The sequence below is a fragment of the Plasmodium coatneyi genome, chromosome 8 (assembly GCF_001680005.1).
Source record: "Plasmodium coatneyi strain Hackeri chromosome 8, complete sequence".
NCBI lineage: Eukaryota > Apicomplexa > Aconoidasida > Haemosporida > Plasmodiidae > Plasmodium > Plasmodium coatneyi.
Genome location: NC_033563.1, coordinates 301,989 through 313,170, shown reverse-complemented (window position 1 = coordinate 313,170; position 11,182 = coordinate 301,989). Strand labels below are relative to the sequence as shown.

At 44.3% G+C, this 11,182-nt stretch overlaps 3 protein-coding genes across 3 annotated transcripts; 1 reads left to right on the top strand and 2 right to left on the bottom strand.

The window, feature by feature from the left end:
- Positions 1 to 406: 406 nt before the first annotated feature.
- Positions 407 to 1,533, bottom strand: PCOAH_00019850 (Uncharacterized protein; the record flags this gene model as incomplete). Its single annotated transcript, XM_020058794.1, has 4 exons — positions 407 to 623; positions 763 to 834; positions 1,091 to 1,335; positions 1,404 to 1,533. The coding sequence occupies 3 exons, from the start codon at positions 1,257 to 1,259 to the stop codon at positions 427 to 429; spliced, it is 438 nt and encodes a 145-aa protein (XP_019914357.1).
- Positions 1,534 to 3,150: 1,617 nt separating this feature from the next.
- On the top strand, positions 3,151 to 5,915 carry PCOAH_00019840 (Uncharacterized protein; the record flags this gene model as incomplete). The annotated part of the gene is made up of 3 exons (XM_020058793.1): positions 3,151 to 5,324; positions 5,432 to 5,575; positions 5,687 to 5,915. 3 exons carry the CDS (start codon positions 3,151 to 3,153, stop codon positions 5,913 to 5,915), a joined length of 2,547 nt encoding a protein of 848 aa, XP_019914653.1.
- An 878-nt stretch (positions 5,916 to 6,793) lies between these two features.
- PCOAH_00019830 (Uncharacterized protein) lies at positions 6,794 to 9,568 on the bottom strand (the record flags this gene model as incomplete). The annotated part of the gene is made up of 1 exon (XM_020058792.1): positions 6,794 to 9,568. One exon carries the CDS (start codon positions 9,566 to 9,568, stop codon positions 6,794 to 6,796), a length of 2,775 nt encoding a protein of 924 aa, XP_019914375.1.
- Positions 9,569 to 11,182: the final 1,614 nt, after the last annotated feature.

Here is an 11,182-nt window from a genome sequence, read left to right as displayed (position 1 = left end):
AGGTGCGGAACTTGCAAAAATGAGTAAATGCAAAAGGTGTTTACGTTGCTTCTTTTCACCCATCTGGGGTGATCGGGATAAGTTCAGGGAGCAATGAAAACGACGAGGTAACACAAAAAAATGGAGGAGAAAAAGCGCGAAGGGGTTGTACACAAATATGTGGAAAAAGAAGTTATTCTACACAAGTGGGCCAATCGTTCGAATGTCTTTCCTTCTATCCATATTTGTATGTCACATTCTCAGTCTTCCCCTCCGGTGCGCAAAAGAAATTTCCAAATTGTATGACCTGTTCAGGCATTTTTGGAATTTTTTTTTTTTTTTCTCACAGAATAATGACATTTTGGCTAGCTACTATACTAGCTACGTCATCTCAATCAGCGCACATTTTTTTTTTTTTTTTTTTTTGCAAACAGTTACATACCGTTCTCACTTATGCTTGTAGAAAACGGGAACGGAGGGGTCGGTACCGCCAATTTTGTGTTTGTACGAATCGTAAGCATCTTTGAGGTACTTTTTTTTGATGGTTTTAAAATTGTGCACGTAGTTGTTGTTTTCTGCGAACTCGTTGGTCTGCTGGATGTGCGGCGTTATAACTGGCACTCCGGTGCGGAAGAAGAAGTGTCCTAGGGGGGATGCAAATAAGGGGTTGGAAAACGGAAGCATGTTATAGGGAGCAGTATGTATCATTGTTGATACGTTGTTGGTCACATGCAGCAACTCCAGCGAGTACGTCCTCTGTTGCGGCCATCGCGTAGAACATACCAGTTTTAATTTTGAAGGCATTTTCCTTATCGCCATTTATCAAGCTTAGCATGGACTGTATTTTTTCAATGTCTGCGGGATGGAGAAGATTGAGTCAGTGGTCAAATTGGGGCGAGAAAATATGCGCCACATATATATACAGCATATGGGTCTATGGGACAGGGCTCCACTCTTAACACTCGTCGGGGGGGTTAACCAAATAGTCCCTCACAAAGCTATGGACGGGATAGGGAAGTTGCACACACGTCTATAGCGACATTCACTGTCGCTTTAGCCCCTTCGCTCCATTGTTCATTGCCCATTGCCCCTATTGGCATTTCCTCCTTACTGTTGTAGTTGTTCATTATGCTCTGGCGAATTTTATTTTTCATGTAGTTCTCGTAGTGGAAGGCCGTCACATCGTACATGAGCTGGTTGACGAAGGTTTGGTTTTTGCGGAAGAGCTCGCTCAGCCTGTTTTTGCTATAGCAGCCTTCCCGCTTAAACCTGAACGCCATCCTGCGTCATCCTTCGGTTGTGCAGTTGTGTAGGAGTCATGCAAATGGAAGGACACGTATGCACATAAATACGAACCTACGTATGCATGTATGTATATATGCACATATATACACCGTGTGTGGAACCCCGCCTTGAGATAACACCGGGGGGTCTGTTTTTTATTTTATTTTATTCTATTTTTTTTTTCCTCCTTATGATGTGCCATTTTGGAAAGAAATACATTCCTGGCGTCTTAGTGCGGTCCTCCACAGTCTCCCTCCGATTTTACTTCGCCGTGGACATGTATTGTTGTGATGGATCTTTTTTTTATTCCATTTTCCCCTTTTGGAGCCACAAAATGGAATGCTACCGAAAGGGGGGGAGTTCAATAAGTGGGAAAAAGAAGATATATTTTTTTTTTTTTTTTTATTTGCCATGTAAGGGAAATGCAAGATATACCGAATGGGTAAGTGCAATTTTAGTATATATATGAATATGTTAATATGCGCCCATTTAAATTTGAATCGCCGTGCAAGGGATGGCCTTTTTCCCCCAGTGCGGTGAAATAGCATTCCGAAAGGGCGACCCTTAAAAACAAGCCCACATGAGCAGATATATATGCACGCTGCGATCGGTAAGGCGCCCCTCCGCAGTAGAGTGTTATGAGCGGATAGAATACGTGCATTAAGGTTTAAGCTGTATCGCGTGAGGGGCCCATATGCTGCTGCTGATCGGGGATGCTACCAATTTTCACCCTCCAGTCGGAACGTTCAATTTAATGTACTACCACCCAGGGGGGGCGCCTCGGCTGAAGGGGGCATAGAAGCCTCATTTTAAGCGTTCCCCAGTGCCATTCTTCTTTTTGCTGATAAAGGGTGCCTTATGCGTGGTTGTTCCTACGCCGTACATGAATCACTTCGCAGTGCTTCTTCTATACAAGGTATGACCAGGCAGAAGCTGATAAGAAAAAAACGTTGCCCACGAGGTTGCAGCTTATTGTAACTTGTGGGGAACGGTTTTTTCAGCTTGTACTGCTCCGCCCCAAATGGGCAAATAGTGCCTCTGTGCATGTTTGTCGTTATGTATGCAGTTATTTTTTTTCGGCGTCGGCCCTGGCGCGAAAAAGGGGAATTCTCCACGAGGAGAAGTCTTTGCCCCAATTTATTTTTTTTTTTTTTTTTTTCCCGCATGAAAAATTGTGGTTTCCACGGGGAAGCGATAATTGTAAAAAAAAAAAAAAAAAAAAATTTGCATACATAACAAATGAAGTTTTTTTTTTTTTCCGTTACATATATTAATATTTTACCGCATGATATACAGCGGAATAGGGACATTTGGAGGAAAAAGAAAAGTTGGTAAAAGGATTCATATTTTACCTTTTTATGTACCATTTCCTTCCCTGCGTATGCGTCATATGTTCAGTCAAGTTCGCGCAGGAAAGTACGTGAGAGTTATATGTGCTCATGCAGTTGTATGCATAGCAGGGGCAGCGGCCGAGGAGTAGCAAAGCTGTTCGCCCAGCATCGTGCGGGAGGGAAACGGCCAAGAGGAAGAAAAGAACACTGCCGATGCAGAGGACGGACGGAAGGAGCTAACTTTGCCTTGTCATTAGCCTTCTGCCGATATTGTACGCGTTGCATGTGCTCCTGCTTGTAAACATCATTGCACAGTCCAGTCATTGTGAAGACCCCCCTGAGGACAACACCTTCTTTCAAATTTGTCTTATCCTGTGTCATCGAGGGGGGTTCCTCCATATGCCAGTGTATCAGTGCGAGTGCACCTACCGCAACGTTCGGTTGATCAAGTTAAGGAGGTCAGCGCGAAACGTGGGTCACATTGAAGGAGTGGCCTGGATTAACAGGAACGTGCAGAAAGGGATCCTAGCAAATTAGGCCACTCCAGGTGAAACCAATGGATTCGTACGTCGAGGCAGGCATGTCAGGGATCTACCGAGAGGAAGACGCCATACATGGTGCGGAAATGGACGACGGGGTGAAGACAGCAGGTCACTCGAATGAGGAGTACGAGGGTGGCCATTACGACAATGGAGGTTACCAACAGGGGGAACAAGGTGGGGCCACCTACCAACAGGAGTACTCATCGAACGTGCAGAATAATCAAGAGGAGGAAGGGGCAGTTGCGGGTGATTACCCATATGAAGGGAACTACAGTAATAACTTAAACAACGAACTCCTGCGTAACGTGCCAAATAAGAAAAAAAAAAACAAGTACGAAGGGATATATAGTAAGGGTAAGGGGGAGAAGAAAAACGGAGGAGAGAAGGAGAACACCCCCTACTGCTCGTTTAACAACTTCGACGAGGGAGTAGGTGGAACCAATCAGGAGGGTGCAAGTGGGGAGATGCACCAAAACGGGGGTGGATATGGAAACCACGGTCACGATGAGGTAAAGGGGGACAATCCAGGATGGAGCAACCACCCCGATCATAGCGATGACGAACAGGAGAACGAAGCCCCATTCAACCAGGAGAAGCTGAAAAAAATGGATAAGAAAAAAAAAAAAATGATGGAAAGGGGGAAGAGGAAGAAGAAAGAAAGTGTAGATGACAAGAAATTCAGTGAAGTGTACAATTCAATTTATGAAAATTTAAAAAAAAAAAAAGGATCCAAAAAGAGTGGAGAAGACCACTATGGAAATAAGAACGATTTCTACGAAATAAATTACGCTTCATCAGATCAGGTGAACTCCACGTCTAGTATAGATGACGACTCCCTCTTCAGTGACGACGTGTTGAAAAAGTATATTATTGGGCAGGTGCTAAACATCATTAGGACGTCCTTCCATTGGGCCATTACCTCATTTATGCTATTCACCCTGTTCGAGCATTTCTCCATATTTTACGTATACCGAATGGTGTCATTTTTGACACTTTTCCTTTTCACACCCATATCGATATATCTGGTGAAGTGGCGCAGCGTCAAATTTTTCCTAATAGCTACCAACACAGTCAGGCTGGTTGTATGGGGTTTCTGCATCCCCTTTCTGTATACCCTCTACCGTGATGAAATAAAGAAGTACTACGTGAACCGCTTTTACGAGTTCCTTTTTACTCTCCTTCTGCTGATCGATAATGTACAGGTCAATATTTCCAACCTGATCGACATAGACAATAACGGAATAGATTTTCTATCGAAGAAGTATCACCTGAAGGTTAATGAGAGAGCGAAGAGGAAGTTCCTGACCCTTCACCAGTTCTTTTTCGACGCATCCTTTATTGTGGTGAATCCATTGATTATATTTGTCATGTATTTGTTTAGCAATTTCTTTAACGAGCCGTACCTCAGGGATGTCTTCATTTACCTGTCGTCATTAATTTTTGCCGTCATTACGATCATTTCTTTGGTGGTATACACGCTCGGGTTGGAGGAAGCTGAGAACACACTGAAGCGCAGTTCCGGCAAGCGCCATTCTGCCTGCCTGGAATCGCAAGTTACGGCAGACGAAAGTGTAGAAGACATGGTCGAAGCGGGCAACTACGACCGGGGTGAGCTGCAGAATGACAATTATGACGATGAGGAGGAAGATGCAGGTGCCATGAAGAGACGTGCCAATCGACGAGCAGACAGAGGAGGGGAAGACGAAAACGACCAACACCGGGATAACGAGGATGACTTTGAAAAGTACTACGCCAGACATAGCAACAAGGAGGAAAAAACTTTAACCTACAGTACCTACCCCAACATTTATAATGACCAGACGAAGAAGTACCTGACTGAACGATCGAATATTGAGTATGAACATTATAGCGGGTTCGAGCAGATGTCGTTGAAGAGCCAATACAGAAAGCAATTTAACGAATTGGTCGATAATATCCTTCGCATCAAGAATGAGAACACGCTCCTCTTTTATATTTGCTCCCTCTCTTTCCTGAACAGTGTAGAGGACATCATGATCCTCATGCTTATCCCCCTGACGTCGATCTACGTGTGTGAGTTCTTCTACGTCAATAACATCTTCGTGCAGCTGCTCATTGCGGTTATCCTGATTTCCCTCACCAAGTGCTTTGAAAATATCTCCTACTACTCCAACAAGAGGAACATCATCGCGCTGAAGGACGTTTTTATGTAAGTTCCCTGACGGGATGACCGGCGTAGCATGTTTGTGGCGTCGTTTCATTGCTGCACCGTTCAATCGTTTACCATTTAACCGTTTCACCGTTTTCCCCCCGCAGCGGAATCATCCTGTCTGGAGCCTCCCTCCTGTTCTTCTTCTTCCCCTTCCTGATGATCAACCACCTGAACATTTACAGCTTTCTAATCTTCTACATTTTATGCTGCCTCTTCTACTTTTTCTTCTCCACCAATTTGAAGACCACGTAAGTTTTGCCCCTCAGTGCGGACACCCGCAACGCGCACCCTAACCAATCCTTTGATCGCTTCGACGTTGCATTTGCTGAATCATCTGTTTTTTTTTCCCCCCCCTGTAGGCTCTCCCGAAACCTGCAAAAATACGTGCGGGAGTCTAAGTCGGACATTTACAACTTCGTGGGGCTCTTCATGTCCTTCGTCAATCTCGTGTTTGTAATTCTCACCATCTTCTTCCTCTCCGTGGTTGACAACTTTGTCATTAACTACGTGATGATTTGCTTCTTCTTGATCCTCCTGTTGGGTTTTCTCTATGGCTGGGCCACCACCACGCTGAAGGACTCCAACTAGGCGTCGTCACATCGGCGGGCAAGCTGACGATTAAACTGATAGACAGACTGAGGAACTGCTCCACCACGCTGAAGTCACCCAATTAGGAAATTTTTTTTGTCATTTTTTGATACCCCCACCAACCATTTTGCGGATCGCTCCCTGCGTTCCACTGATTTTTTAACTTCCCCCTTTGTCGTGTCCCCAACTGCAGGTCTACTCAACGCGGTGACAGTGATTTTTTTTTTTTCCGCATTTTTTGCCCATTTTGTGCGTACTATATGTTGTGCCTCTTTTTCTTCGTTATTCATATTTCTTCATGTATAAGTATACCCATCGCCGCGAGCTAGGTTTTTCTACGCAGTCGAATTTTTTCCCTCTGTGAGCACTTTTCCTTTTTGCGCTGTTTATCCCTTTTGCGCTGATTATCCTTTTTGTGCACGTAAGTAGTATGTACAACTTTTTGTCCCGTCAGCATTCTGCGGGCGCATTCAGCAGGCCGCTGAACTCGGCATGCGCCTCCGCGTCTTTCACGTATTGACAATTGTCATGTTGCAAATTAGCATGTTGCAAATTGGCATGTTGGCCACCAATGGGAAGACCCGCTTGGCTACGCGGTGAATATGTTAAAACAGACCAGGTGTTTGTTTGTCCCGGCGGCGCTGGGGCACATTATCCGGTGAAGATGCCAAATAGAAGGGATGGAAAAAGAGAAAAAATGACGCACAAGACAGGCATATAGGCACGTGCATACACACACAAAAAAAAACTGTTCAAAAAAAAGGCACAAAAACAAGGGATGTGGGGACCACATGCAGGTGGTGAACCCCGAATGAACAACACAAACGTGAGGAGCAAAATGGACAAAAAAAAAAAAAATGCCGCCCGATTTAGGTACATCAGCGCTTAGCACGCTTGGCATTTATTAACTCGATCTCCTGCGCCGAGAAATTAAACGTGTTGTAAATGACCGAAACGTAGTCATCAATTTTTATATTAGAAGGAATCTGCGCGATGAAGTTTTGCAAAATGTTCTTCTGGTATAAGACGTGTTCGCAATTCCCACTAATAGATTCGTAGATCTTTATTTGGCTAGTCAGAACGTTGATGTGTTCTAATAGGTCTTTTTTGTCCTTCTTTTCTTTGCTAATGACCAGTTCGTATTTATCCAATTTTTTTCTGATTTTTTTGTATTCGTTTGGATATATGGGTATCTTGGTGGTGTCATCGTTCTTGTCCTCACAATGGTTGGCAGCGTCGGGATGGGGGAAGCTTTCCCTTTTGTTGTTTTTTGTAAGGAGAACGGAGTCAACGTTACTTTCGCAGTCAATCTCTGAGCGGGTTGGTTCTTGGGAGTCCCTCTTCTCCTGAACCCCTCCACTTCGCCATTTCTCTCCAGTGGTGGAGCAACTCAGGTCGTTTGTAGAATCATCCCGAGGAGGCAGCAATTGACCTAGCGGCGTCAACTCCTCTGATTGTTCAGTTTGCGTTTGTGATTGAACCCGCTGCTCCTTCGATTTCTCCTCACTGGAGAAGACCATCCGATCCACCTGGTGGAGGAGCAACTGGATTTTGTTCTGGAGCAGCGCCTCCTTTTCACTGAAAATGGCCTTCACCTCGTTAACCTTCTGCTGACATTCCTCATCATACTGTTCCTTGCACTTTCTTCTTATTTCCGCCTTCTCCTTTTGCATCTGCTTCTTAAAATCAGCTAGGACAACGTTCTGTTGCTCCCTTATATTCTTTTCTCTACAAAGTTGCCCCTCCAGCACCTTGTACTTTTCCGTCATGGTAGAAACTTCATTTTTGTATGACTCAATGTCCTGTTCGTATTTCAAGAGGGAGTTATTCAGTCTTTGTATGGTGTCATTTTTCTCTTCTATATTTTTCCAACTTTCGTTTGTTTCGTTAATCAGGGCGGTTACCTTGTTCTTATACGCGAGGAACTCTTCTTCGACGCGGTTCTTCTCCTCTTCGACGAGGTTCTTCTCCTCTGCAATTTTTTCTACCTGGAGGGATTGCTCCTTTAACTCGTTCAGGTGTTCGTCTTGCACACATGTAGGCACTTTCACAGTGGGGTAACTCTGCCTGAACAACTCCTCATCCACGATATGGTGCTCCCCATTTTTTGTAAAACAGACGAGACGATCCGACCCAGTGGAAAAGAGAAACAACACATCCTTATCCTGGAGGTCCAACTTCAATTTGTTCCCTTCCGCGTCTTGCTGATCGAGACTACTTTGGAGCTTCTCCAATTTTGCGTGTTCTTCTTCTATCTGTTCGTTCAGGCAATCGTTTTCTTCTTGCAACCTTTTCACCTCCTCAGCGTGGGTGTTCGCCTCCCTCTCCATCTTTGCCTTCTCTTCCTGCAGGTGCGCAAGTTGGTCCTTGAGCTGTGCAAGTTGGTCCATAAGCTGCTCAATTTGACTGTCCTTCTTTTTGCACTCCTCGTCCAGCGTTTTAACTTCGTCCTCCCTACCTTTGCACTCCCCCTCCAACCGTTCGATCTCCCTTTTGTTGTTCAATGTGTACGCTTTAAATTTGGCCAGGAGGTGTATTTTCTCCTTTTTCATATTTTTTATGTCCTCCTTCAGTTTCGTTACCTCACTCTGGAGGTCCTCCACTGGGATGACTTGTACTACTGGAGTGACTTCCTCTATTGGGACGACTTCTATCACTGGGTTGGCCTTCTCCCCATCGACGCCAACATCTATCCCTTCCTCCTTATGACCATTTTTTTCTCCTTCTTCGTTTTCCTCCTGAGGGTTATCATCGTGGCCATTTATCTCACCACCGTCGTTCGTTGCGCAGTTGTGCACATCAACTTTTTCCTCCTCCTTGTCACTACCTTCTTTTTTTCCCTCACCTTCACTACCTTCTTTTGCCTCTTTACTGTCATTACCTTCTCCCTCCTCGTCGTCATCCTCATCACCGTCATCATTACTATCACTGCCTCCTGGGTTTCCATCGCCGTTGTTATCATTTGGCCTGTCGTCCTTCCCGTTGTCTCCATCGCAGGGGATCTTGTCACTTTCATTAACTTCGACATGTTCATTCGCTTTGCCGTTGTTATTCGTCTCATCATCTACATCTACTTTCGCTTCACCCTCCTGATTATCACGCTGATCATGGCTATTATTCCCTTCCCCGCTATCCGCCTTGTCGTTTGATGTCCCCCCCGGAGGATCAGAACTCCCGCCACAGTCGTCCGAAGGATCAGTAAAATTCATTGACATACTCCTAGACTTGCAATAGTTGTTGTCATTTAAAAATCCATCATACGTCATTTCGATGGAAGGTGCTTCGTTTTTATTGTGCAAAGAGTACAAATAATTCTTTTCGTCTGGATGATCCTTCGCCTTATAGCAATGTAACACATCCTGCGAAGTGGGATCCGGGTACTTGCACGGACGGGCTTCCACTTCGCCTTCTTTCAAAATGGGTTCCTGCGAAGTGGAGTTGTTGCTGGGTGCAAAATTGTTATTCAATGTTAGGAACAGGTCGGAATCCCTTAGTTGAGCTTCGTTCTTTGCATTATAGCTGTTCACGCTATTGGGGAAAAATGCCCCTTGCTCATCGTTGGGGTTATCTACAAGCAGGTCGCCATCGGGTTGGAAGCCACCGTCCGCTTGGAACCCCATTTCATGCGCTTCATTTTCTTCGAAAATATTCATTCTTCGTTTGCGCTGGAGACGCACCCACGCAGGATCATTACTTATGTGCCTATTCTTATCTACTTCTCCAGCCCTCTCATTCAGCTAAAAATTGGTGATGCGTTCCCGCCTTCTCTGCCCCCGTTTTGCATACTAAACCCCGCAGTTCGTTTTGTAGGGTGCGGGCGTGAAGTCGAATTGGGGAAAAAAAGAAAAAAAATCTTCCTACAGTTGCGCTGCAACGAGGTACGTTATTTAGTTTTTTTTTTTTCTCTTATGCCAATTAAGCGTCAGCAGGTAGGTCAATATTTTTCGCATTTCAGCACATTAGAAAGGGACATGCATGCGTACGTATGTACATATACATGTGCCGAATCGCACGCATGTGCGTTCATTTCCGGTCTTTGTAAAAAAGGGCTTCTATTTCATCACACGAATTGTGTGCCAAGGGACAAAGGAACAGTGAATGGAAGCTTTGTATGAATGTGCTTTGTCATTATATGATGGGTGCAAAGGCGTGATTCTCTCTTTTTTTTTTTTTTTTTTTTTCTTTTTCCTATTTTTTGTGCAAATTAATTCATACAAGCAGTGAAAGAGAAACAACTCGGGAAACACTGGGCTATTTGTGTTGCCACTTGGTTCCCTTTTCAGGGGAAATTGGTGCACCCTTCACCACAGTGCGAAGGTGTGTTCACATGGTTCGGCAATGGGGAGTCGTCCGTGCGGGAGAGGTGACACGTAGGAAGTAAAGCTGAACGAAGCATAGCAAAACGAGAAAGTTGCCACAGACGCGCAGCAATATGCACATTGGTGTGTTCGCAAAAGCAAGTTATTTTTACACCTTGTATTGTCCGTATACACACATGGATGCGCATACAAAAATGCATACAATAAAACACAACAAAATAAAAATGCAGAACATGGGAAACAAACGTAACTTTGCAATTTTTTAATAAAATATGAACAGTTCAGGTAAAAAAAAAAAAGTTTTTAACGAAACGGAAATACAACACACTGTGATGGGGCAGCCAGTTAACAAAATTGGAAAAAGGGAAAAAATGGGGACACTTAAAAGGATCTGTGATGGATAAGTTCAGCGAATTATAACTTTGGGGAAAATGTTGCAAAGGCGAGCACAAGCATAAGACAGATTTTACGACATCCTCACATTACACGCCCACTGCGTTATTCGCACGATTGTACAAATCAACCTTTGCACTTTCCTCTTTTGTGTGCAGAGGGCACACCAACTGGGGTTATTCCTGCCTAAGAGGTAAAGTGAAACGCACGTGTAGGGAGGAAAATGCGCATGAGTATACCTTCCTATTTGCAGTAGTGAGCTAGCCAAAAAGGAGTAGTAAAAAAAAAAAAAAAAAAAAAAAAATGCATACATATTATCATTCACCTGAACCGTTCAGGCAAATTGGGAAGTGGTAGTGCCCTCCGCCCCTCTTCCACCAAACTGTGTGTGTTACGCTACAACGGATGTGTAGAGCAAAACCTTCTGTTGTAGAAGGGGGCATTTCAGTTACTCCTTAAATTAGTGAGTAAAGACATCATTTCTTTTGTTAATATGCTTTTTTCTGTTTCTTCCGTGGGGATAGCGGGAAGCTTTTTGTACTTCCACTTTTGCGT